This window comes from Aspergillus aculeatus (genome assembly GCF_001890905.1).
Source record: "Aspergillus aculeatus ATCC 16872 unplaced genomic scaffold ASPACscaffold_23, whole genome shotgun sequence".
NCBI classification, from domain to species: Eukaryota; Fungi; Ascomycota; class Eurotiomycetes; order Eurotiales; family Aspergillaceae; genus Aspergillus; species Aspergillus aculeatus.
The window spans coordinates 359,586-385,348 of NW_017962998.1; the positions used below are offsets into that span (position 1 = coordinate 359,586).

The window sequence follows — 25,763 nt, forward strand, 5'->3', positions numbered from 1 at the left end:
TCAAGTATAGGGCCAAGCTAGATGTCTGGAACACCTTATATATAGAGCTCGATAGTGTTCTTGTAGTAAGATACAGATTAGCTTGGTGTTCAGCCATCTCAGGGAACCACGGTGGTTCCTCGGCCTGAGGCCTGAGGCCTGAGGCCAATAATCAGGTCTTCTGCGAGCCGACCAGTTGCTTGCTGGAAAGACCAGGGTTTCTGGGTAGACAATGTCGCTAGTCATAGTTTGCCATGCTTTACCTGCTTCACGAACAGTAAGCCACGGAGGTCATCCAAAACAAGATAGGTCCCTGGAGTCCAGACCGGATTTTTGCCCACCAGGTGAAGGACTTTTCACAATGTTAATCTTATGAAAGATATCATGCCTCAACGCCCAAAGGGTCAGTACGCATCCCCGAACCCCCGGAACCCCTTCTCCCAACACTACCCAACTCCACCCCATCCTCCTCCCCCTCTGCGTCGCGATCCACCTCCCCCAGAATCCACCTCACCTGCCCATCCGCATCCGTTTGAGACCAGAAACGGTACCGCCGGGACTCCTCATCATCGCCGTGCTCCGTCATCCTCGCGAGCCGCTTCGCCCCCTCCGGCCCGCCTACCCAGGGTATCAACGAGCCAATCGCCTTCGGGATCCGGGGCGCATCGTACCGCCCAAAGTAGCACGCGAACACAGCCACCAGCGCGAGGACGTCGATCGATATAATCACGATGATGATGACGATGGTGGTGCTCGAGGGCATGAAGCCCCAGAAGGTGTAGGTGGTCACTCCGGGGAGTTCCACCACCGGGCCGCGAGGGAAGATCAGGTCGCGGTTCAGGGTGAGGTAGGTTGCGAAGGTGGATTGGTAGAGGGCTTCAATGGCGGTGGTGAGGGCATGGGTGGTGTTGGTGGGGTCTGTTTGCTGGATGGTCTGGTATAGTTGGGTGGTCTGGTGGTTGGGGAAGGAGGAGAGATAGTACGGGAGCGGCTGGGTTGAGATATTGTGGACAAAGGAGCCGAGATTCTGATTGAAGAGGCCCAGAGCGGTGGTGAGGTTGGCGTAGAAGGGCCCGGTGGTGAGCGGGGCCGTAAGAGGGATAGCGGTGTGTTGCAGAATATGGCCACTGGGGTCGACTTGGACCCCGAACAATTTGGTGTGAAGCTGAGGGGTGCAGTGCAGCGCTGTCGATGTATGGTTGTCGATGGGTAGGCTGGTGGCGGAGACGAAGAACCCGCTTCTCTGGCAGTCGGAGGTGTTGGGCCACGCATACTGGATTGTTGGTTGCGTGGTGTCGGTAGAGGCGAGAGGAAGCTGGACGTTGCATTGAGTGGTCTGATTATCAGGTGAAAGAGGGTAAGTCCAATTCACCGTCGTGGTGTAGTTGTCGATAGTTGCATAGTTGAACGGCAAGTGGTCGCACGACAGAGTGGTACCGATCCCGCGGACCACGGCATTGAATACCACACCGACGGCACCCTCGTCCATATCCATTTCAAACGGCTGGAATGAGAGATCCCTTGTAGTCCACGACAGGCGCGAGTGATTCATTGTCAGAAGGTATATACTGCGGTCGAAATTGCGAAAGTCCGAGGTGAGAGTCTGGTCGGCAAAGGTTGAATCGGTGTATGAGGTGGTAAGGCTGGAGGAGGCGAAATAAGTGTTGATTTGCGGCTCAAATAGACCGCCAGTAACAACGACAAGAATCAAATTGAGCACGCAGACCAATGACAGACCGAACGTAGAGAGGGAGGGCCGTGGCCCCGATCGCCTCAACACAAAGAGGGTCTTGAGAGGCCCGTACGCTGGCGCGGACAGCGGCATTGAAGGCATCATCCCTTGCCGTAGTCGGATCCATGGTTCTGCGACGCTCAGGTGGCGGTGCAGGGAGTTGATGAGCGAGCGTACCACTGAAGCAAGCATGGTCGGGCTATAAACTAAGAAAGCCGCTGCGAACAGATATTCAGTGGTGTTCATTTTGTCCAACGCGCGGACTCGGATCCATGAATACGTCAGGCCGGTTGCGGTCACAGCGCCCATAAGAAAAACGCATTCCGTCACAAACCATGGAAGAGTTAAGAAGTGCGGCATTGGATCTCCGCGTTTGGAGGCAGCTGGTGGCGGTCCCATCTTCACAGGAGACCCATCTATCAGAGACAGTTCAAGGCGGCGACCATCGGACCCTGGGATCCACCTACACCGGAGCCCCTTGGCCCATTTGCGAAGTTGTCGGGTCCGTGCGACATGGTAGGTCGGTTGGGACAAAGTACCGAGCGTGTCGGGGTCGATCAGGCGGGCAATCAAATCGCACTGCGCGGCAATAGAGCTGGGATCGCGATCAAGGAGGCTAAGCCGACGTGGGTATATGAAACTCAGAGCAAGAACTAGGACAAAACTTGAAAACATAATGGTTTCAACAAATACAGCCGCGCGAGGGACCACCGCCACGGCCAATGAGTACGTCATCAGGATGGCATCGATTCGCACAGCCTCTGCCTGTTGGTCGAAGAGTCTATCGACGGCGTTTGTGAATCCGTGGTTCCATGTACGGCCGACAGCTTCCTGATATTGAGTCAAATTCAAGGCCTCCGTAATTCCAACGATGCTGATTCTTTCATTCCATGAATCGCCTGTGCGAGTATGCTCCGCAGACATCAAGCTCTGGAATCCGTGCACGCTGAAATCCTTTTCACCCAAATCCCCAATGCTGGAAGGTATTGGTTGGATATCGGTGGGATATAACCTGCCTGTGAAAGACACATTAGCGATTGCCTGCCTGTAAAGTGGCCGGCACGCAAATAATGTGACATTCGAGCCCAACGGTGTGCCGGCCGTGGTCTCCATGTCAATAATTATACCGAGCAGGCCGGTGGAGGGACAGCCGGTCGCGTTGAAGGCAGGTCGAGACACAGACGCAGGTTGGGATTGTACGGGTTCCCAATAGCGTGCTTGAAAGCTCCCATCCCCGAGCTGAGAAGAGGTGTTGAGTGCAATACCGATCTCACAGGGTGCGGCTGTCGACATGCCTGTCAACGTGACATTGGCAAGATTCCACACGAGAACATGGTCGCTCAACGAATCCTCGGCTGAAGAAACATTCACTGTACTCGGTACTGCCCCAGTCACAGTCGCATTGACGCACGTTAGGTCGGACCAATACACGGACTGACTTATGCTCAGGGTGGAAAGTTCCATACTGTAGTCCGATGGGAAAGTTACGGGAGCCACGGCATGGGCCATGGAGTTGTCTGGTCCGGGGTCATTGTCACGAGGGGTCTGCGACGATAGCTTGTGAGCAGCTTCGAGTGCGAACCAATTATCCTGAGTTTCCAGATCAACCAGATGTGGCCAGCTATCTAGAGTTTTGGTCTCCACCACATCAAAGGATGACAGGACAAGAAGACCCGAGAGCAATGAGGCCACCAGGAGGTGTATTGCCAAAGACATCAGGGAAACGCATAGCGCGATCCAATGTCGGTTCCGAAGGGCGCGAATTGGGGCGAGGACTCCAGGTTCGAAGCTGTAATTGGTAAAGAGGACACTGGCGGAGGCACCGTTAGGATCAGCCAGCTGGAAGTACGGCTCCAGGCGCAGAAGGTCGTGGGCAAAGACTTCCCAAAAGACCACGGCAACCAGGCCGACAATGGTGGGAGTATCTGCCCAAGCCCGCCATATGGACGTAGAAAGATCTTCCTTCTGTTTGTATTGAGTGATGCCATTGTGGCGATTGGAATATTGACGGAGGACCTCAACAGCGATGGCAATCAACAGCAGGACAGTCGAGAGAGTAAGTAGGTATGGCCTGCGCAATGTGTGTGGCAGCCAGCTTGGCCGGTTCTGAGCATCATCATCATCATTATCATCATCTTCTTCATTAGTTGCCCCGCCGGCGGGGAATTTGCGGCGGCCGCATTGCATGAGGTGTGGGGGGGGAGGAACCGGGGTAGAGCGGTAGAATGGTGGAATGTCCGCCCATGGCAGCCCATTAATTCGGAGAGTTCAAATTCATCTTTGAGATAGATACTTGCTGACTTTTAAGGGGGTGATAGGGGGTGAAGTGATGAAAATTTGACTTAGGATGGCGTTAAAAGAAAACTGCAGAATTTTTGGGAGGATTAATGTTAGATGCCTAGACTGGCGAAGTGGGGATTCTGTCTAAAAAGGGGTCCTGCAACTAATCAAGTAAAGTTAGGGCTTGGCGGGGCGGCGAGACCTTAGTTGTCAGTGGATACCTCAGGCTTCCACCATCAGCCCTACGTTTTTGTCTACAATGCAGGATTTTCATCATGCCCCGTCACCACGCGGCGGATATACCAAAGTGGGGATGAAGAAGCCGTACTCCTCTGTCCGTCCGGTAGTGTCCTGATGATCCACCTCCACACAAATGCAGACATCCAAACTCCATTGGTTCCCCTTCCCGTGTTCTTCCGACGCCGCGAGATGCTTACTTCCCCGCATTGGCCTTTCCAAGATGCAGAGGTGCGAAAAATTACCTTGAGGAAAGCTTCTTGATTCCCTCATACCGCTTTGGGTCATTTGGCGAGTTCTCCGTGATGATGCTGTAGTTGCGACGGGGCATAGCAACATGGGTCGCCTCAGGCTCCTTTTTGTCCGCAGATGCCACCACCTTCGCCATGGCTGCGGGAGGGGGCCGATTCACAATCGCAGACGATATGATGTTGTTCAGGAAGCGGAAGTCTTCTTCGATCTCAGGGATGTTACCTTTGTGGGCAGTGAAGAATCTGCCGACCGCCGCCAGATGGACGTCTCCGCTGAGAATTGTGGCACGCACCAAATGTCTTCCGCATGGAAGCTGCATCCTCTCAATCAGGTGGCCCCGTTCTTCTCTACGTGCGTGGGACGTATAGTGGTCGATGAGATCATCGAGCAGCTCGATCTCACCATCGAATTTATTGACCGCACCCGTACCTGTATATCACCCAGGGTCTCAGCACTGGTATTTTCCACCTAGCATAGGGGATGATGGGGTCTACTGATTTGTAGCTTGTCACTAGCGTACTTGAACAAGCGGCCTCCAACCCCTTCGAACGTCTTCAATCCATGTCAGTGGCTAGCGACTAGTTAGCGGCCGGGATCAATTTGAGGGTCTCGGTTTAGGCAGCCCACCGGATATGCCAAAGGAATTCCCCAAAGCAGAATAAGATGCTTGATGGGGCGACCAGAGCGGGCGGCTGCATCCAGCTCGACATGTACTCTCTCAAACAGAGTGTCAAATGTCTTCGGGTAGTTGACCTGCTCTATGGTTCTCTGGGCGCAGTATTCGCCATGAGCATAACCAAACCGACGGTACGAGACTAAACACGCTAGGTGTCTTACCTCTGCCCTGGCATCTAACCCTAAGAATGCTACTCTTGCCCCGAGTCTGGTAAATATACTCCTCGAGGGAGCTGGGATGTATGGCTGCGAGTCAGGAGTAGCACGCTTTTTAGTCCGGAAGGAGAGATAAAGGCCTTGTTACACATCCCAGGCTTTTGACCTAAAAAATATCCCGGTGTGGTGGTGGTGTCACTTGGTAAGTAGTGATTGTCGGGAAAGTCGTACGTCGCGGGCGGCAAATGGTGCTGGAAGAGCAGATAATACTTGTGAGCCGCTGCACCAATCATGCGAAAGACCTAGTAAATATTCTATCAGCAGATTTGAATAAGCAAACACGCACCGTACTTCAACTTAATATACCGATGTACTAGCAATGTCTCGAGAGCTCCCATCAAATTCCTTTCGTGGGTTTCGAAAATAGGAGACCTTCTTTTCATTAAAGATGGTATTATCGACATCGGAGTCTGGATGATCTTCCTTTCTAACCAGAGAAAGTATATGTACATTGCAAGGTAGGAAAACAAGTTGCCACGAAATATGCGGCGAGAGCTTGAGAGAATTACAGGAAGCAGAAAGCAAAAGTCTTCAACCTTTGCTCTTTGCAGGGAGACAACGGTACAAGGAGAATGACCACAAAGATAGTGGTTGCCTTTTCATCCCGCAACAACAACCCTTTTCCTTCCTGATCTCTTTTCCCGTCTTTTTTCATGCGCCATATCGACCTTTGAAGCCAATTCCAGCCTATGCTTTGGCACGGTACTCGTCGTCGGTGACTGCGTCGTGCCACACCGTCTTTCCCAGGCCCACAACCAAATGGGTCAAAATGGCGCCATCGTCAGCGCCATGCCAATGTGTGGTGCCAGCCGGCGCCCAGATCAGATCGCCCGTCTTGATCCGGCGGGGAGCATCGCCCTTGTCGCAGATCCAGCCCGATCCGGCTACGACCTTGATGAATTGCCCGTGCTCGTGGGTGTGCCAATGGGTTCGCGCGCAAGGAGTAAATGTCACATTGGCAATCGCGGCGTTGTCATCAAAGTGGATCATATCGAGGTAGACATCTCCGGTAAACGTGGCGGTGGGCTTGGCGGTGCTGTGGCCTCCTGAGGAATTGGAGAGGATGATGGATTTGGACATTGTGGGGGAGGTTCAAAAGATACTTTCAATTGAATCCTGATCCTGTTAGTTGCAGATAAGAGAAAGCATGCTCATGAGGTTTTTATACCCGCCGTCCTCAAAGTTATTCAAATTCTCTTGATATCGAGAACCCCCGGGATGACGCGGGTATAAGCCCGGCCGTCCGCACTGCGCTTACGGCCCCACAAGTGCTGACGCTCTGTTATCCCACCCAAGTCCTACTGCTGCTTTCCCTTCGGGACTTGGTTCTAACATCATTGGCAGTATCATCCAATCAGCGAAGTGAGGACAACAGGAACCCAAGTCAGCGGTGTCAAAGTGCTGACATCCAGATCGTTCCTTAAACCCTATCTCCGTGCGGGGCATCTCCACTTTTGATGACTGGTATGTCAGCCGTACAGCAAACCAGCTGAGACTCAAGCCAGCGACATGCACTGCACTACTGTATGTCAGTCACCGCCATAGTCCAAGATTACGGCCCTTTCGGGTGGGGTCCGGAAGCTTAAGCCGGTGAAACTATTCTCTGTGCGCCAACTCCATGACTGGTCTACTTTTACTTATCTCGACTGTAAACTTATAATCTATATTATAGTTCTTAGATTAATCTAGCTTGCTAGCTTTATTGTGACTGACATTCAGAAATTATTATTTTATAGAAGTTCAAAGATTTCGTTGAATTGGAAATTTTGTTACATAGTTCAACAGACGGGGGCTGCAATGACCACTGGAGCATCCCGAGCATGTGAGAAAGCACCTTTATACCGCTCAACCAGCAGCATCCTGTAAAGACTTGGCCGTGAAGCGACTCCGCGCCCGCAGCGCCGCCCCGAACCGATACAGCCCAAACATGCCCAGCGTGCAGAGACAACACAGCCCGGCCACCAGGGAGGTTCCGCCAGCGATCCCCAAGTCGGCGTAGAGCGGCTGCGCAACTAGCTTGGCCCCGCACGCCACCGTTGTCCGGATGACACCATTGCACACGTACAGTGAGGCGGCGTAGCGCGGGTAAGCGAGGGCGACGTAGACGTAGATTGTGTGGAAGATGATGGCGTTGCCGCCGACGACCAGCATGGCGCCAACTGTGGGCACGATCCAGTGAACGTGCGCGCCGCAGCCAGTCCATGCGAATAGGAACAGACCCGCGGGGATGATGATCGAGGCGCCCAGCGCGGGCACGAGGCGGTGTTCGGGCTCGGGGTTGGTCTCGTCACGGCGCATGGGAGCGTGCACCTCCCAGTGGATAAAGGCGAAATAGGGGATCGCGGCTAGGAAGGTGCCCACGGGCACACAGAGGTAAACCAGCCCCATCTGACTGACTGACATCGCGTACTAATTCATATAAACTAGGAGGAATACCTCGAAGTAGAGGTAGTAGGAACAGTAGACGAGGCAGCAGTATACGGTAGTAAAGAGGGTCGAGGTGTCCAGGGCGTGGATCTCCCAGGGGATGATGAGGGCGGAGTACAGCAGGGTCCAGGCGGTACGTTTTCCGGCTGTTTCTTCTCGGTCGTGCTCGACTTCGTACTGCGAGCGGAGGATGGGGTCCTGCGTGAGTTGGCTAGGCGTCCGGCTCGCGCGTACAGGATGCGGGGAGCGGAGGTTTCGGGGAGGAGCAACGTGGTAAGTGATAGGGTTGTCAGCTTGTCTTTGGATAAAATGGGTGCAGCTGGAGCTCATACCACCAGAATCAGCGTGGGAGCCGCCAGAAAGACGATCTTCCGGATCTTTCTTGCGTCTTCTGTGTTATGAGTCCATCCTAGATACGAATATGTAGATGAACTTTAGGGTACAAAGAACTAAATTTTCCGATCATTTACACGGACAAGTCATATGCTGACGGCGGCCCTGCGGACTCACTTGCCCGGCTGCCGCTCTCTAGTTCCTTGCAGATAGCCTCACGTAGTCCGAATTCATCATATTTCACCTCTCTCGCAAGTGTCATCATATGCTACAATGTTGAAGCATGAGGCCAACGTGACCAAGAGAGGGCCTCAATACCAAGTCAAAGAATGGTATGGATATATTAGTCAGACGGGAGAACATGCACTGAACTCGTTACTCCGTAATTAGATTAGATCCGCCCCTCCCGCATCACATCCGGTTTACCCCTTAATGACTCCATTCATCATCTCCAAGCTCCTGGAATTGAGTAGCCGCAATGAGCCTTTGCGACTTGCCTTACAGCTTGCTACAGCTAATAGCAGTCTTCTTGGGCACGGAGGATGGTATCAATGCTCTAGCCCGCACCAACCGGGCCTTTTTCAAGCAGCTAAACCCCTTCCTCTACCGCTATCACGTTGAAAGACACACCAGCAAGCGCCCACCCCCCGCATTAACCTGGGCTGCCGAATATGGGGAGTGCAACACTCTGGTCAAGCTCATTGATGCGGGAGTAGGCCTTTACCACCCTTCAATCTGGATGGATAAGACGCCAATGAGCGAGCGGCCTGGCCCCGGAGACAGGCACCCAGTTCGAATCGCGGCCGAAAAGGGCCATGTTCGATTTCTTCAAGCGTTACTGGATTGGACGGAAGAGGGGGGGAGCGAAAGTTTTGGTGATCGACTGGCTCGATCAAACTGCATCGGTCTCTTCATACGCGCAGCCTACAACAACCATCTACCTATCGTGCAGATGCTGCTCGAACGCGGCGTCGACCCCTGGGCCACTCCTGTGTTTCTCTCGATGGGAGTTGAGCTGGGCTGTCTCAGCCCGGAGATGCTGCAACTGTTGCTTCAGGACTTCCAGCGGCACCAGTCCCTGCAGCCCATTGCCAAATGGTTTCCTGCTCACATGGCACTGCGAGAAGCTGTGAGAAAGGATAACGTTCATGCGACGAGGGTCCTGGTTGCGCGCGGGGTGGATGTTAACTTTGCGTATCGCGAATATTCTACAACGGAGGTCTGGCGTCCCTTGCACTTCTGCCACCATCTAGAAACGTATCGGCTCCTGCTCGAAGCGGGTGCCGATCCAAACATAGATGACAGCGACAGCTGGGGCGTCCTCGGCTGCGCGGTGCGTAATCTCGACCCGACCGTGCCAGTGCGCCCAATCTCCGTGGAAAGAAACCGTCGACGTTGGGAGATAATTCAGTTGCTATTCGGATATGGCGCGGACCCCGCGCGAGCCGGAGGGGGCTGGGCCCTGCATGGGGCCTTGCGGGACTCGGACTATGAACTGGCGAATTTGCTGGCCGATCGTGGAGCGTCTATTCAAGTCACTGAGTTGGACGACTCGGGTCAAGCCTACTTGAACTGGGCGGTGGGCCAGCGTGCATGGCACGCAGTGATGATGATCACCCCGTATAATTGGTCCATGTTGAGATATGCTGGTCCAGGTCTGATCTGGGAAGAGCATAATCGCTTCCGGGTCATACCGTACAGGCCACCCAGGGCGGAATCTCAAAGGAGACGGAGGACTTGCCGGCCAGGGCGAGTAAACGTAGGGAATATGGCAGAGAGTTGGCGTCCACCATCGCGTCGAAATACCCCACCATGGCGCCGAGATAGCCCGCCGAGCGGTTCTCTAGAGAATTCATAAATCATCTATACACTATCCCCTGATCCGAGTGCCACAAGCAGACCACTTGAAGTAATGCGTATGAGTACTTACAAGAACGTACCAAATAGTGCTTCTATTCTGATGTTCCCGCCACGACGAACTAGTGGAAAAGTACTTCTCTACTAGCCCTAATCCCCGTCCCTACCGGCGTCTCAGGCAAGAGTACCCTTTTAAGGCTACCATCGGGTTCTAGATGCCGGTGAAACACTGAAAAAGAATTATAACTATCTTCTCATGAAGCTCTCATACCTCTTTGAATCATATTGGCCTTGAGTTTAAAGCTTAAGATTATGCAGCAGCATCCTTCCTTCTTTGTCTCCTGCCCAAGGCCGCGGCATCCCCTCGGAACTAGTGCAGCATGTATCATTCTTATTACCCGAGCACACTGTGTGAAAGGGGTGAGACACGTGCACTGGCAGCAGGTTGCATCCTGTACATAGATTGGTCGTCTGTTAAAGACCCCTGATCTCCACAGTCCTAATTTAGTATGCACTGTACTGTATCTGTACTCGCGACTTCAATTGATAAATTTGAGTTAAATTAGTCTCTCTTTGATCTTATTAGTCTCGACTTGCCATCTCTCTGACTTCCCCCCTCTAGAATGAGTCAGACAGCGAGGTCGCGGTAATTAAACATCATGTTATGTGGCTCGATGAGCTCATTCACTTTCTTTCCACAACTACTGGGAATTGCGGGACACGATCTGGCGATTGTGTTTGCCGGGCCCTCAGGTTGTATAGCGTTTGATCGTCCGATCTACAATAATGAACCCTGCCACGGGTTGTGTGAAGTCCATCACCGCTACCACCTCCGACTGCCTGTACTCGCCGCTGTCTGCCCCGAGTCACGCCAGCTGGTCCTTCAAGAATATCACAACCCGAATGCAGACATCGAGATCCCGCGCCCGTGTTATTCCGCCGCATACGAGCACTTCCGCTTCCGACCAGGTACCGATATCTTGCATTTCAATTGGGACGAAGGCGATGAAGGCGGTTACACTCTTTGGAATGACGAGATTAACGCAATCCCATACTTCTGCGCGGTGGTACGGAAAGCAGCGCGCAACCTAATCTCTACCACAGACCGCCATCTTCGGCAAGAGTTGGACAACCCCTTCTTTGCCGGCAATTCTCGTGTCGAGGCGCTGGACAAGTACGCGATGCGCGATCACTGGCTGGTGCTGGTCCAGACTATCAGTTTTGAATTCATGGACGATACTCAAGCGCTGCAATCCGGACTGTTCGGGGAGTTGGAGCTAGCCCCTGTGCGCTACGTCAACCCAACTGACTCGGAAACCCTGCGCCGTAACCATTAGCTCTGGCGGACACAAAACCCCACTGTCATCCTATTACCCACCACTACCTATTCCACCGATTCAGCAGTAAAGTGGACTCGGGAGCTCCAACAGAAAGCCGCCGCGGAGTTCTTCGCACTGCTGGAGAACAAACACCAGTCCCTGCCCGACCGACTCGCTCGGTGGAAGGAGTACATTGACCGTCGCTGGGCCTGGAATGCATTTCACCGACTGATGAGGAGGCGAAGGCCGAAGTGCCAGTCAGCGTACCCGGTCGCTACAGCCTGTTCCTCCTGTCCTACCCCGACTACGACTGGCGAAACGATGAGGAAACCTTCGATTATTTTGTAGCGAAATATACTCTCAACCGGGAACATCTCTGGATTCAGGCGGTCCTACAGAAATTGCCCGTGCTCCAGCCGATGATCCCCTTTCGCTATCGGCTGGGAATTGGTTGCGATGTCCATTAGACTTTCTGTTTCGACTGATCGGGGGGGTCTATGCGCGGGAGAAGGGGGATTTGGAGAGGAAATCCGCTGGATCCACATGACACACCTCGAATCAGGCCCAATGGGCTAGATCTCTGCTGGATGATGCCTACAGTGTAAACTAGAATGAGGCCTTCTCACATGAGTCTTCTAAAATACTACCAATACTTGACCAATAGTGTACTTCATTGCAGGGCCAATTTGACATTTACTTTCGCCAACGCCTAGATTTCCACTTTATCTGTCTCCCCAACAAGCACAAGCGATGTCTTTACCCCTTCTGGGCCCATTCTCTGAATCCCGTCGACTGAGTCCCAGTGATGCGGTACACATTCCGCGCATAATCCGCATCCGTCGCGAAATCGACAAGCCCACGACCGAGACCAAGGCTCTGCTCCCGATTCTGCTGCACGACAGCCCGTGCCAGCGGCTCGGGGAACCCAAGCTTCGTCACCAAGCACTCGATCTCTTCCTCCTCGCCAACTGTGACAATCTCCACCTCTTGCCCGGTGGTCTCTTGACTCAGAAACCGAACAGCATCTCCCAGCGCCAGCTCCTCCTGGCCCAGAAGATTCACATAACTGCCCTGCACCACACTGCTCCCTTGCGCAAGGAGCGTCCCACAAGCCCGACCAATATCCTCCGGCACCACTAAATCAAACTTCGCCTCCGGATACGCCATCCTCACCCTCCCCTCAGCTGCAGCAGCCAACCACCATCGAATATTAGTGGCATAGAAACTCGGCCGCACCGCAACATACCCCGAAGCTCCATTTTTTATTTTATTTTTTAAATATAAGATTTTATTAACTAGGCCATCGGACTATATACTGCAAAAAAAATACCGAGTCGGATTTATATAGAACCGGCTGGCTTAATTAGGATTTATAATTATTAAAATTCTCTTTAATCGGATCAGTATATTTACTTAATTATAAGCGGACGGTCTTGCAGGCTTGCACGCAGATTTAAATATAGAACTATAAATATATTTAATATTATAAGAGGGCTTATATACTTTTTGAAAAGGCGGCCACCTTTTTAGTGGGCGGTGACCTCTGCGGTGAGAAGACTTAATGAGTAAAGTTCTATTTGCCGAGTGGCCGCAATGGTCTTCCGTATGCGGCAATCAAGCAACAAGCGCGCGGTGATCCGCTCTCCCGGTGCGTCGGAAGAGTCGGAGGCAAGCGAGTCATTCTCCACCGCGTGCCTTCCGACCCAGTTTTCTGCGAGTGTGTTTCCCGACCTGGATTAGTCCGATGTCTGATTCTTTTCAAGCTTTTTGTACCTCGGACTGTATCTGACTTCCGGCCTATCTTATGGCTTTTTAGAGGAGTATTGAATGTCAAGGTTCCGGAGCGATCTCAGTGATCCTGTCTTTGACCGCTACCTGGTTACCTAGATTTGTTTGTCCCTATACAATGAATTTACGTTGTAACAAATCGGTTCGTTCAGCATCTTTTCTTTTTCACAGAGCAAAACATTCGCTTCATCAAACAGGTGTCAAATGTCTTTGACATGATTTTAGCTGATTTAGGGATAAATACTGAATATGTACATATGATTGAATACTTACCATGTGGCCCTTGGAAGGCCAGCTTCACAGCTTGGCACTAAAACTATGTATGATTGATTCCATAATACATGTTTCCAACCGGCAAAAGAATCATGGCATAAAAGTCGACGCCTATCGACATGAATCATCGGCGCCCTAGCCGAGCAGCCTAGTCAGCGTGACTCTAACAGACACGCCCCACGAAAGGAGTAAAGGTAAAGCTTAACGCGCAAACTGAGCGACCAGTTCGCGAAGCTCATTCTCCGACAGCGGTTGCACCCCAAGCGCTTCATTATTAAGATCACCTGAGTTGAAGTGGCTTCCAAATCCTTCGCCAAAGATTGCTCTGCGCAAGAAGCCAACGGCAGCCGCCTGGAAGTTGGGGCTGGGCTTAGCCAGCTCCGCCGACGCCTCTTGTTCCAGGTCGGATGTCGAGACAGCCTTGGTCTCCAGATGCTTGCCGGAGAGAGCCAGCAACTCCCTCTGGGAGACCACGGCTTGATGGACGAACACCTCCTTGTTGGCCGTCGCGGGAAGGTTCTTGATGATCCCCACCACGGCCTGCCCCACCCCGCTTGTGGTGGTCGTACTAAATTTTCTCTCACCATTATCGTAGAGGGTAGCCACAGGGCCAGCGAGATTCAACAGGAAGCCCACTTTCAGCCCCCAATCGAGGAAGGGGCCGTTGAACAGCAGCGTATACGTGAAATCCACGGAATGGGACGCTTTCTGCCGGAGGTGTTCCTGCACCGCAACCTTGTCGGCGAAGACGGGAAGCCGTGCCGTCGCCGGGTGGGTGGTGTGGGATCCAAACTCGGAGGGAATGTAACGCTTGACTCCCGCGGCTACTGCGGCATCCACCAGGCGGAGATGAACATCCCGGGGAACGGAGCCAACGCCTAAAGTGTTTACCACCACCTCATTGCCAGCTAACGCCGCCTGAAGGGACTCGAGAGACGAATAGGCAACCTTCGCAACATGAGCTCTTGAATCAAACTCCTTGGCGCTGTCCTGCCGGGTAAGGACCGTGACATCAAAACCGGCCGTCAGTAGCTCGGATAAAATCGCCGGTCCAAGATTGCCAGAAGCCTAAGCCCCGTGAGGTGTTAGCTGTTCCGCAACATCTGAGAAATCAAAGGGGGCATTGGGGGAAGAACTAGGTTTAAGGAAACTGACTCCGACAAGAGCTACCTTGGTAGCGGCCATGATGATCAGAGGTTGAACTCAAAGGGGTTGTTTCTTCGCTTTTCTTGTCAATAGACAGCTACCGTTGCTCTAATATCATGAAAGGTGTGAGTGAATAGAGCCCTTCTGTTGTGGTAAGTTTTCCGCTCTTATACACCGCACATCTTGACGTCTATGAAGTTGAGGTATGACAAATCGACTCAAAGAGGTCATTTCATGAGCTGCGCGATGACTAAGGAGACAACGCCACCGACCATCGCTCCTTGACGGAGATGTTGGAATGATTATCAATCTCCGTCATGTTGAGTGCAGAATGGACTACTACCTAGTCGGAAAGTCATTCTTCCATTTGTGATAGAAGGCGGCAAATGCCGCGCGCGGAAAGGATTTCCGCTGCCAATGATGCGAGGTCTGCTGAGACCCAAGGTGGTATGACCGGTTCTGCTCGCCGAATCTGTGGCATAAAGATAGAACACTGCAACTACTGCACGTTACTCAATCAGAAGATCTTGCGGTGGTTCTCGCTAAGAGTTAATTGTCGAATTCGGGGCTTCTTTGACGCAGGGCAAGTCACTGGTTTCGGGATGTCGGACTAACGGCCAAAAGTCATGCAACTTACGCCGGAGTTCAGTATTGTATTGTAGTTCAAACCATGCACCTGTATGCTCTAGCTAGCGGAATCATAATGAGTTGATTCCTTATCTACCTCTCACCTTTCTACTCGTCAAAGGGATGATGGTGTCCCGAACAAAGCAATTGTTCTATTGGGATTCAACAAGGACATCCACCTACTGACAAAGAGTCAATCAAGTCTTCCTCTATACACTTACTCCAGTCCGGCTTCATCGAATGCCTATAAATACTACCTTTCTCAACCTAGCTAATAGTCTCCTATCAACCCCTCTCACCAACATCAGTACACCCGAAGCAAGCTTCAATCAAGCTAAAACTTCACTCGTACAACCTACACCAACCCAACACCCAAACCCAACCCCACCCACAAAAGCACAATGCACTTCCACCCCGAAGTTGTCCTCCTGGGAGGCCTTGGCCTTCTCATGGGCGCCAGCGGCTCCCCGCTTCCCTCCCGCCCCTCCACCCCGCTCCCCGAGGACTCCGCCTCGGCCCTCAGCCCCAATACCACCACCGGTAACCCCCTCCCCGACCTAACCCATCTCACCATCACCCCCCGCGAGAAGGACACCAACGTTGAGATTGTCTGCCACGACCACGTCTTCACCCGCGACCACGTCAAGGCCGCCGTCAAGCAGGCCAAGCGCATCCACGAGGCCAAGGAGGAGCACCCGCACGACTACGCCAACTTCCCCAAGCCCCTGGACCGCCGCGCCAGCGACCTCTTCAAGAAGCCCGATGAGCTGTTCCAGTTCCCGCTCGTGGCCGGCGGCGTCTACGACGGCAAGGCCGATGTGACCGGGCGCGAGTTCGTGATCGTCGACAAGAACTTCAAGTGTAGGGGGGCGGTGCGGTATTATGATGACCATGGGGAGGACAAGGGCCATGCGGATGCGTGCTATGCGCGAAAGCGGAAAGATAAGGATGACAAGGACAAGGGCAAGGATAAGGGCAAGGATAAGGAGAAGCGTAAGGGTGGTGGTGGTGGCGGCGCAGGCGGCGGCGGTGGCGGTCATGGCGGCGGTGGTCATGCCAGTGGTCATGCCAGTGGTGGCCATGGTGCCGGCCGAACTGGTGTTATCGTTGCTGGTGGTGCCCATGGGGCTGACGAGGGGAATTACGATGTTTGCTAGTTCCACCCCCTCTCTGAGGGTTGACCTGAAGATTTGAGTGCTGCGGCACTGGTCACTCTTTTAGCATTTCCAATCATCCGTGCATGCAGATCATCTCAGGTCTGTCTGCCCTAGTCACTCTTTAGACTCTCTGTCACTTCTATCTATATAAAGCAATAAAAAACATGCCATTACGGCAGTATACCTCTTTTCAATCTAGTAACTCTCCGACTGATGGCTCTAATACTCGTCCTTGCGGCGCCCCACATGTGGGTGGAATTAATTAGCCCCACACGGGTCCTGGCGTGTAGGAACGGGAAAAAAAAAAAAGAGAAAAAGAACAATGGGACGAGCCGGGCTTGAACCGGCCACCTTCAGATTAATGGCCGAAGTTGGTACTTCAGTCTGACGCGCTCCCAGATGCGCCATCGTCCCAATATTGATATCTTGTGCTCCACTCTGGCTCTTATACGTCCCAAAAGCGCTATCGCTTCATCGCATGGTTCAAGGCGTACCACTCAGTTGCGACAGATATCTTCATAACACTGGGTGTAATGAGCCTCGCAACTGACATATCTATTATACAGCATACTGATAAGGTTGTCTTTGAATTATATACTGGAGTAAATATCATCTTCATCGACACAGTATATATAGTTTAGGTGCAAGAGTAATGTCCTCGGAATATAAATATGATCTGGTGGTCTGTTCCAACCCCATCTTTTCGCCCCGGGAGACTTCTTGTAGCCTGAGGCTTTAAAATCCGCTCACCGCTCGCCATTGTCCGCCATTGGCGCATACTGTCTACAAACCCACCACCCAGTACGGAGTTGGACCCACCAAGGAAAGAAAAAGGGCCAACAAGAACGGCAAAAATTGTTGGGGCAAGCCGGGCTTGAACCGGCCACCTTCAGATTAATGGCCGAAGTTAGTACTTCAGTCTGACGCGCTCCCAGATGCGCCATTGCCCCAGTACACGTGATGGTGGCAGGATATAATGTTAAATGAGCGGACAACATCTTTGCCATAGCCCCGTTCGTGTACTTATTTGTGGTAATATGCCCCACAGCGTAAGAAAGAGTGCAGAATACTGGCCCTGCAGTAAATATCAACAATTGCTCATTTTCAGGTGAACAGAAGGTCGACCAGGGTATGATCTCTTCTTCCTGTGACTCTAATGGAGCGACTTCATGCTTACCCAATAATATTAATTGTGGTATACTGATGTCGCGATAGTCTGGTGGGCGGTTATATATTATGCGGCACCAACCATTGAATATTCTATATCTACGCAAAACTGTGCTGCCGGGGCCACACCAGCAAACCAGAAAAAGAGGCCCAGAAGGAATACGACACACAATTGCAAAGCTGGACAGCCTAGAAATCCCACCACCAATTATTCCTCCGCGCATACACCACATGGCTATAGCAGTGAGGAACCCCGGTCAGTCCCCATTCGACTACGAACCAGGACGTATGATCAATGACAGACCATGCTACTGGTTGACACTGCGTGCACCTTCAATCCCATGGAGGGTGTTATGTCAGTTATTACCTTGGTCTTGAAGCATAGCCCATTATTTTGGGTGAATGAAGTTAGGGCTGGGCGAGCAACTCCGTATTACCAATTAGTGATCGGCCTCCGCATCCGGAGAGCGTACAGTACATACATTCCTCGGCCCGAAACTCCCAGCCTCAACTCAACCCATCCCTTGTTAGGCCACCATCCAGCATTTACGCGATGAAAACAAAATAATCAAGTTCCCATCCACCTTCCACCTCGTCTACCTGCCCTACTTCCAACTCCCCCCCCAAGACTCTAACCCCATTCAACCCAGATCGACAGCCGAGAGCTCGCCGTCGGCGAAACCCCAGGCAAAACCTCGGCGATATCCTCTGCGCCCTTCACCCCGCAACCCTGGAAGTGCGGGATTTCGCCGAAATCGCGGAGAATCCATGGAGATTCATCGTATGACGATGCACAAGGGTCTGCTCTGAGCAGGACATCACGAAGAGAAGCAGCAGCGCAAGCAACAGCGCAAGCGACATATAAAGCGCCCCATCTCCCCGGTGGCAAGACCCTCCTCGACGCCATCTAATCCAGGAGCATCACGATGAAGCTCCCCACCACCACCCTGGCGCTCGCCACCGGCGCAGCAGCAGCAGCAGCCTCATACCACCTGGACACCACGGCCCCGCCGCCGACCAACCTGAGCACCCTCCCCAACAACACCCTCTTCCACCTGTGGCGGCCGCGCGCGCACATCCTGCCCGCCGAGGGCCAGATCGGCGACCCCTGCGCGCACTACACCGACCCCTCCACCGGCCTCTTCCACGTCGGGTTCCTGCACGACGGGGACGGTATCGCGGGCGCCACCACGGCCAACCTGGCTACCTACACCGACACCTCCGGCAACGGGAGCTTCCTGATCCAGCCGGGCGGGAAGAACGACCCCGTCGCCGTGTTCGACGGCGCCGTCATCCCCGTCGGCGTCAACAACACCCCCACCTTACTCTACACCTCCGTCTCCTTCCTGCCCATCCACTGGTCCATCCCCTACACCCGCGGCAGCGAGACGCAGTCGCTGGCCGTCGCGCGCGATGGCGGCCGCCGCTTCGAGAAGCTCGACCAGGGTCCCGTCATTGCCGACCATCCCTTTGCCGTCGATGTCACCGCGTTCCGTGATCCGTTTGTCTTCCGCAGTGCCAGGTTGGATGTGCTGTTGTCGTTGAATGAAGAGGTGGCAGGGAATGAGACGGCCGTGCAGCAGGCTGTCGATGGCTGGACGGAGAAGAACGCCCCCTGGTATGTCGCTGTCTCTGGTGGGGTGCACGGCGTCGGGCCCGCGCAGTTCCTCTACCGCCAGAACGGCGGGAATGGTTCCGAGTTCCAGTACTGGGAGTACCTTGGGGAGTGGTGGCAGGAGGCGACCAACTCCAGCTGGGGCGAGGAGGGCACCTGGGCTGGGCGCTGGGGGTTCAATTTCGAGACGGGGAATGTGCTCTTCCTCACGGAGGAGGGCCATGACCCCCAGACTGGCGAGGTGTTCGTCACCCTCGGCACGGAGGGGTCTGGCCTGCCCATCGTGCCGCAGGTCTCTAGTATCCATGATATGCTGTGGGCGGCGGGTGAGGTCGGGGTTGGCAGTGAGGAGGAGGGTGCCAAGGTCGAGTTCTCCCCCTCCATGGCCGGGTTTCTGGACTGGGGGTTCAGTGCCTACGCTGCGGCGGGCAAGGTGCTGCCGGCCAGCTCGGCGGTGTCGAAGACCAGCGGCGTGGATGTGGATCGGTATGTCTCGTTCGTCTGGTTGACGGGCGACCAGTACGAGCAGGCGGACGGGTTCCCCACGGCCCAGCAGGGGTGGACGGGGTCGCTGCTGCTGCCGCGCGAGCTGAAGGTGCAGACGGTGGAGAACGTCGTCGACAACGAGCTGGTGCGCGAGGAGGGCGTGTCGTGGGTTGTGGGGGAGTCGAACAACAAGACGGCCACGCTGCGCACGCTGGGGATCACGATCGCCAGGGAGACCAAGGCGGCCCTGCTGGCCAACGGCTCGGTGACCACGGAGGAGGCCCGCACGTTGCAGACGGCGGCCGTCGTGCCGTTCGCGCAGTCGCCGGGCTCCAAGTTCTTCGTGCTGACGGCGCAGCTGGAGTTCCCCGCGAGCGCGCGCTCGTCCAACCTCCAGTCCGGGTTCGAGATCCTGGCGTCCGAGCTGGAGCGCACGACCGTCTACTACCAGTTCAGCAATGAGTCGCTGGTCGTCGACCGCAGCCAGACCAGTGCGGCGGCGCCCACGAACCCCGGGCTGGATAGCTTTACTGAGTCCGGCAAGTTGCGGTTGTTCGATGTGGTCGAGAACGGCCAGGAGAAGGTCGAGACGTTGGATCTCACTGTCGTGGTGGATAACTCGGTTGTCGAGGTGTATGCCAACGGGCGCTTTGCGTTGAGCACCTGGGCGAGATCGTGGTACGACAACTCCACCCAGATCCGCTTCTTCCACAACGGCGAGGGCGAGGTGCAGTTCAAGAATGTCTCTGTGTCGGAGGGGCTCTATAACGCCTGGCCGGAGAGGAATTGACCGGGATTAGGGCATGCAGTGTATGATTGCTGAGCGTAGCACGATTTTGACACAATTCAAATACAATTCCATTGCTAACTCCTCGCTATGCGGTACATGCTTAGTATGCTTTGCTTGAAAGACAAGACCAGAAACAGAATCCTCGGATTTAGTAGAAGCTGCTCGCTCGTGGGCGTCGTTCAATCCCCTGCGTTGCTGGTGGGCGCTCCTGCGTCCCGATGGTCAACGGGGCCGGGAGGAGCTGAGAAGGCATCGGCACGGGTAGATGCGCGGCGGTCGACGGCGGAAGCTGCATCGACATGGTCTGTCTGGCGCCCCGGTAGCTCCCTGGTTGACTATTTGCCTTGTTCGGCTGGCAGGGTGGTGCCTCGGGGCTCCATGTCGGTTGTGCGTGAGGGGGTGAGCCTGGGGTCACCGGTTGTCGCTTGGTACTGCCGGTGGTGGAGGAGTGAGCGGATGGGGCCGGGGAGGGCGGCGCCTCCCCCTGCGCCGGCATGAAGAGCGGAAACTGCTGCATCTGGAGCTGCTGGTCCAGGGCCTCGTCGGTCCAGGCGCGCCGAATGCGCACCTCATGCGGTGTGCTGGGACAATGCAGCCGGCCCAGCACGGCTGTCTGGCACCATCGGTGGGCTTCTGCGCCCGTGGTGAACCCGATCACTAGTCCGTTGTGGCTGTCGCGCAGGTAGGCCATCGAGGGGGTGAGCGGCAGATACACAGCTGTCGGCTCCGTCGCGTAGATGCGACCTTCTCGATTCAGATTCTGGTAGGCTTGCGCACGGTCGGGGGAGTTGAAGTCGAGCTTCAGCTCTTGTTTCTGAAAGTAGTAGAGGACGTTGAGGGCGGCGGGGGCCATGTTGGTGGTCATTGTGGTGGCCGGGATTGTGCTGGTTTGGAGGGATATTTGCTGCGAGTGATGCCAGAGGAGCCAGAGGCTAAAAGTTGAGGGGCAGTCGAGGAGCATATAAGGCATATAAGGCATCTGACACCGCCAGGTTGCGGTCCAACACCCTCATCGAGGCGCAGCGTGGCTGAAGGATGCATTTCGCAGGACAATGCTTAATACTAGTCACCGGTCATGTCAAGCTGTCAGCCTTGTGTCTCCCCACTGCGGCTGAGCGGGCTGTGCTGGTGATTCCGGCCTGATCGACAGCCATGGAACAATACTAGGTAAGTATATTCGGGGTAGACAAAGCAGGCTTGCCGTCGGATGCCCTACAGAGCTGTCGAGGCTCGTGTCACGGGGTCTTGACCGCGGTCGCGATGAGTTCCATGGTAGTGTCTAGTCCTCGTAACGCTTAATCGGCGTAGAACTTTGTTCCATTGACTCTGCTTTCATCCATCATTCGTGGGGTAAAATTGGAGATGAATCAGCTGCCAGGCGACCAGTATGTGTTCCCGGTCGCAGGCAGCTGAAGGTGAATGGGGAAAGTACCCCGTAAGCGGCGATCTTGTCCTCTGACCTGGACACCGTAGCTATGGTGACCTGATTGTCTGGGTCTTAGAAGGTGGATCGACCTAGCATATCATTACACAAAGTCACATAATAAGATAGACTGTATGAGATGTGCAGAGTATAAGCGCTGCGTGCTCAGGGAGAAGAAAAGCCTGGAGGGCGTTAGATATGGTTGGTTGAATGAGGATATCGACACTCACACAGAGATTCACGGTTCGAATCCGCGCGGGTGCAGTTTCTTCGCGGCCCATAATTTCTCCTCCCTTCCGTCCACCCTTCTTTGTTTATCTCCCTCCCGCCTTCCATGTTCATTCTTTCTTTTTTTGTTCCAAACTAGCGGAACTTCGCCTACTGAACCACGGTACCGGGATTTTGTGGGTGTCTTCTTGTTTTCATTCGGGCGCAATGGCACCCACAATCCAAGGCAGAAGTGACTCGGGTGAATGATGAAGAGATCCCCAGACTACTCCCCTTTTACTGATTATTAGTTCGTTGTTGAATCGATCTGATTACCATCGCGTAGCCGACCACGTGCCGCTGGCGACCCGCTAGGGATTCATTCTCGGGGCTTTGCCTCAAAGTAGAACAACCCGGACTGGGATTACCCCTCGTCAGTTTTCACACTGGTCAGTTGGCCGCCGCCAGCACATTCATCACAGACATCGCCATTGGAGATGAAGTTGGCTCGAGTCAGATACTGCAGATAAAAGTGAAAGAGGTGAAACCGAAATATCTCTTTTAACCTCAAGAGGAGAGCTGCACGAGCTTTGAAACATTCCTGGTCCCTCTCCGACAACGAACCCAATTTTGCGGGAAGATCGAAAATTCTACTTTGAACATCAACGCATGCATCAGGCCATTCTGTCCTAATGTCCTGATTCTCAAGAGGACAGAAGCTCTTCCTGGATCATTCTTCCGGTCGGCTGGTTTGCTCAACTCTGGTAGCGACCGGAATTATTGTTGCTGGGCGATCAGGCGATGGCTTCGCAGTACACAGACGTAGCTCAGTGCTCACAAAATCGACCCAGTATCTTGATTCCTGAACGACTCGCCCTAAGACAAAATAAAGTTGGAGCCGGTCCTTTTGCGCTGCACCCGGGAAATGAAATCTCACCCATCTCCCTGCTGGCCAGACCTCACGGTGGCAGGTGCGTCGCTGTATATAGTATATGCGTAGGTCTTTCTCACCATCGCCAGGGCGCGGGTGGATAAATGATCCAGCGGGAGCAGTCTCGGCTCCAGACGCCAGGCCGGTCTCATCGCTTGCAGGTCGGTCTTTTGCTGGACTGGGACTAGAGACAGTCGGTAGGCGAGGTCAGCGAGTCAAGGCTCGGGTTAGGGCACTCCGCAGCTATCCGCTTTAAGGAGGTCGGTTCCAGCCTCCGAGGCCGCAGGGGCTCCGGCTATCGCCGCTGCTCAGCTCGATCAGCCAGATGCCTTGGCGATGTGCTCCCGAGATTAACTGCAATCCTGATCGGGGAGTTTCGCGATCGATCTGGGTCAGATGTCATTGAGAGATTTCAAACCACCGCCTTGCGATTGAGAATCGAAACACATTGTCAATGTCAACCCCGTTAACAGAATAACCTCGTGTCGCGGCAGTTTCTGATACACTCTCGGGATATTCTTAGCGGTTCTGCCATTCACCTGGAGCCAGAGCTCCTGCTGATCCGCTCGACGCCCGTCGACTGCCCCACAGGAACCAATATCGCCATCGTGGTTCCTGAATCTTGGAACTTACCCGCGCCATTCCAGCCCCGTGCTCACCCAGAGAACACTAGTCCGGTAGTTTCGATTCTGCGACGAACCGTGGAGTGTTGCCCCCTCTCGAGTCAGTTCACGCTGGCCGATCCCCCTCGCCAATCTGCTTCCTGGGCCGGGAGAACCATGGCCAGCTCGTATTCTGCCTGGACAGACTGTAGCCGAAGGGCGAGACTGGGTCCTTCTCGAAGCCCAAAACACCGCGCATCCCTGCCACCCCTCCCCGTGAGAGTCATTTAAGTACACTGACACCGTCCGCATCGCCCGCCCGTCAGCAGTCGCGGTTTCTCCTGTGTATCAGATCCAGTCACTGCTTTTCGACGACCGCCATTGGGCAGGACCCGGCTCTCGGTAGTGCTGCCACCACACTCACCCATTGACTCGATTTGCGACTCTCTCTGAACCTACACTACCCCCCTACGAGAACTATATTCGAGTTAAGGTTCTGCAGCCTGCGCCTTCGTCTCAATCCTCCACTTTGCGAGTCGCGTCTCCTCGACCGGACATGTGCTTTACGTCGCTGCTTCATATAAAAGTCTTTGGCCGTTCCCGCAGCACGTATCGCAGCTAACATATCCGAACTCCACCACAAGAGTACCACCCCACCCCCATTTGAATGAAAGAGTGAAGGAATCGTCCAAACCACCGCCAAGATGATGCCCGTCGAAGGGCGCAGCAAGGAGATCCTGATCGTCGCCGTTGTGTGCATGTCCGTGTCGTTCATCACCGTGTGCCTGCGCTCGTACGTGCGATTGCGACTGATCAAGGCGTTTGGATGGGATGATGGGTTGATGGTGATTGCTACGGTTGGCTATCCCTCCGCTCGGATTTCATCGCTCCACCACTGACGAACCCGAAGGTATTGAACATCTTCTTGACGGTCTGCGCCATCGTCGGCGCCAAGGAAGGCATCGGTCGCAAATTGACCGACTTCCGGAGTATGGACGACCTGCACCGCGCCATGCTTGTACGGCCCCTTCCTATGCTCCTCACCACTACCTTCGATGATGCTGACCAGAAATAGTGGTGGTGGCTCGGCCAGCTCATCTACATGTGGGCCTCTGGCGTGGCCAAGGTGTCGATCGCGCTCGCCCTGCTCCGCCTGACGGTGCGCCAATCCCACCGGATCATCCTGTGGACGGCCATCTGCGCCTCGGTGACCGTGGGGCTGGTCTTCTGGTTCTTCATGGTGCTGCAATGCCACCCGGTCTCGGAGTTCTGGGAGCGCAGCGGGCGGGGCCAGTGTCTGGACACCTCGGTGCTGCTGGTCGTCGCCTACGTGTACAGCAGTATCTGCGCGGCGTGCGACCTGGCGTTGGGCGTGCTGCCGATCCTGCTGGTGCGCAAGCTGCAAATCAACCCGCGGACGAAGATCGCGCTGGGCGCGACGTTGAGTATGGGTTGTGTGTATGTGCCTTCCCCTTCCCCCTTTCACGATCCCTCTCACTCTTTGATCGTGCAACGAAATACTAACAAGTATAGTGCATGCCTGGCCCTAATCATCCGCATCCCCTTCCTACCAAGTTACAAAGACCTCGACTTTCTATGTGCGCGCCCCCCCCCCCCACCTTTCACCCCCTTGAAGGTAAAGCTAACACCCCAAAGACTCAACCTACCAAATCGACCTCTGGTCCTTCCTCGAACTCGGACTAGGCATCACAGCCGGCAGCCTGGTGACTCTTCGGCCCCTGCTCCGCAAGTTCCTGGACCACGGGGCCTCGTCCACCCCTAAAACTCCCTATGCCTACACGTACACCACCCGCAGCGGCGGCACCGGCCGCAAGCCCCGCTCCCGGTCCCGCGGCAGCTTCCCGTTCTCGAGCTTCTCGCGCTCCCGCACGGAGAAGGACCAGGATCTCGAGGTCGAGTTGGTGGATACGGCGTGGCGGCCGGATGTGCACGGGGTGGAGCGGTCGGCGACGGCGATGGCGATGGCGACTGTCGTCGGTGGTGGTGGCGGGGTTGGTGATTTGGGAGCAGGGAGGGGCAGGGAGAGAGGGAAGAGTGATAGTCAGGAGAGTCTGACGGGGATGGGGTTCCGGTATGAGAATACGGTGGGGGGCGTGGTGGGCGGGGGCCAGTGGGGCACGGATGTGGTGGGTAGTGAGAGGATGGTCAGGGTGCAGAAGTCGTTCTATGTCACGGAGACGGAGAGGAGGGTTTGACCTTCCACGTATGCTTTGCTTTTATCTT

General features: G+C 54.5%; 10 protein-coding genes and 2 non-coding genes across 12 annotated transcripts; 5 read left to right on the top strand and 7 right to left on the bottom strand.

Annotated features, from left to right (window-relative positions):
* Positions 1–9: 9 nt before the first annotated feature.
* ASPACDRAFT_127857 (DUF3433 domain-containing protein) lies at positions 10–4,089 on the bottom strand. Its single transcript, XM_020197076.1, has 2 exons — positions 306–4,089; positions 10–242 (listed from the first exon to the last, which is right to left on the bottom strand). Exon 1 carries the CDS (start codon positions 3,896–3,898, stop codon positions 362–364), a length of 3,537 nt encoding a protein of 1,178 aa, XP_020051293.1. The 5' UTR covers positions 3,899–4,089; the 3' UTR covers positions 10–242; positions 306–361.
* Positions 4,090–6,058: 1,969 nt separating this feature from the next.
* Positions 6,059–6,451, bottom strand: ASPACDRAFT_64874 (cupin domain-containing protein; the record flags this gene model as incomplete). The annotated part of the gene is made up of 1 exon (XM_020204048.1): positions 6,059–6,451. The coding sequence occupies one exon, from the start codon at positions 6,449–6,451 to the stop codon at positions 6,059–6,061; it is 393 nt and encodes a 130-aa protein (XP_020051294.1).
* Positions 6,452–7,216: 765 nt separating this feature from the next.
* On the bottom strand, positions 7,217–8,393 carry ASPACDRAFT_64875 (uncharacterized protein; the record flags this gene model as incomplete). The annotated part of the gene is made up of 3 exons (XM_020204049.1): positions 7,217–7,780; positions 7,853–8,175; positions 8,309–8,393. The coding sequence occupies 3 exons, from the start codon at positions 8,391–8,393 to the stop codon at positions 7,217–7,219; spliced, it is 972 nt and encodes a 323-aa protein (XP_020051295.1).
* A 216-nt stretch (positions 8,394–8,609) lies between these two features.
* ASPACDRAFT_48403 (uncharacterized protein) lies at positions 8,610–9,888 on the top strand (the record flags this gene model as incomplete). The annotated part of the gene is made up of 2 exons (XM_020202125.1): positions 8,610–9,786; positions 9,842–9,888. The coding sequence occupies 2 exons, from the start codon at positions 8,610–8,612 to the stop codon at positions 9,886–9,888; spliced, it is 1,224 nt and encodes a 407-aa protein (XP_020051296.1).
* A 759-nt stretch (positions 9,889–10,647) lies between these two features.
* On the top strand, positions 10,648–11,325 carry ASPACDRAFT_64876 (uncharacterized protein; the record flags this gene model as incomplete). The annotated part of the gene is made up of 1 exon (XM_020204050.1): positions 10,648–11,325. One exon carries the CDS (start codon positions 10,648–10,650, stop codon positions 11,323–11,325), a length of 678 nt encoding a protein of 225 aa, XP_020051297.1.
* A 2,132-nt stretch (positions 11,326–13,457) lies between these two features.
* Positions 13,458–14,567, bottom strand: ASPACDRAFT_82383 (aromatic alcohol reductase). Its single transcript, XM_020206081.1, has 2 exons — positions 14,524–14,567; positions 13,458–14,436 (listed from the first exon to the last, which is right to left on the bottom strand). Exons 1-2 carry the CDS (start codon positions 14,551–14,553, stop codon positions 13,570–13,572), a joined length of 897 nt encoding a protein of 298 aa, XP_020051298.1. The 5' UTR covers positions 14,554–14,567; the 3' UTR covers positions 13,458–13,569.
* Positions 14,568–15,244: 677 nt separating this feature from the next.
* On the top strand, positions 15,245–16,475 carry ASPACDRAFT_127861 (uncharacterized protein). The gene has a single exon (XM_020197077.1). It carries the CDS (start codon positions 15,543–15,545, stop codon positions 16,296–16,298), a length of 756 nt encoding a protein of 251 aa, XP_020051299.1. The 5' UTR covers positions 15,245–15,542; the 3' UTR covers positions 16,299–16,475.
* A 146-nt stretch (positions 16,476–16,621) lies between these two features.
* ASPACDRAFT_t315 lies at positions 16,622–16,712 on the bottom strand. The gene has a single exon. It is a non-coding gene; the product is annotated as a tRNA-Phe (tRNA).
* A 445-nt stretch (positions 16,713–17,157) lies between these two features.
* On the bottom strand, positions 17,158–17,248 carry ASPACDRAFT_t314. The gene has a single exon. It is a non-coding gene; the product is annotated as a tRNA-Phe (tRNA).
* Positions 17,249–18,391: 1,143 nt separating this feature from the next.
* Positions 18,392–20,356, top strand: ASPACDRAFT_1877157 (glycoside hydrolase family 32 protein; the record flags this gene model as incomplete). Its single annotated transcript, XM_020198094.1, has 1 exon — positions 18,392–20,356. One exon carries the CDS (start codon positions 18,392–18,394, stop codon positions 20,354–20,356), a length of 1,965 nt encoding a protein of 654 aa, XP_020051300.1.
* A 148-nt stretch (positions 20,357–20,504) lies between these two features.
* Positions 20,505–21,221, bottom strand: ASPACDRAFT_48409 (uncharacterized protein; the record flags this gene model as incomplete). Its single annotated transcript, XM_020202126.1, has 1 exon — positions 20,505–21,221. The coding sequence occupies one exon, from the start codon at positions 21,219–21,221 to the stop codon at positions 20,505–20,507; it is 717 nt and encodes a 238-aa protein (XP_020051301.1).
* A 2,731-nt stretch (positions 21,222–23,952) lies between these two features.
* On the top strand, positions 23,953–25,760 carry ASPACDRAFT_82384 (uncharacterized protein). Its single transcript, XM_020206082.1, has 5 exons — positions 23,953–24,376; positions 24,430–24,537; positions 24,595–24,977; positions 25,053–25,117; positions 25,176–25,760. Exons 1-5 carry the CDS (start codon positions 24,224–24,226, stop codon positions 25,733–25,735), a joined length of 1,269 nt encoding a protein of 422 aa, XP_020051302.1. The 5' UTR covers positions 23,953–24,223; the 3' UTR covers positions 25,736–25,760.
* The last annotated feature ends 3 nt before the right edge of the window (positions 25,761–25,763 follow it).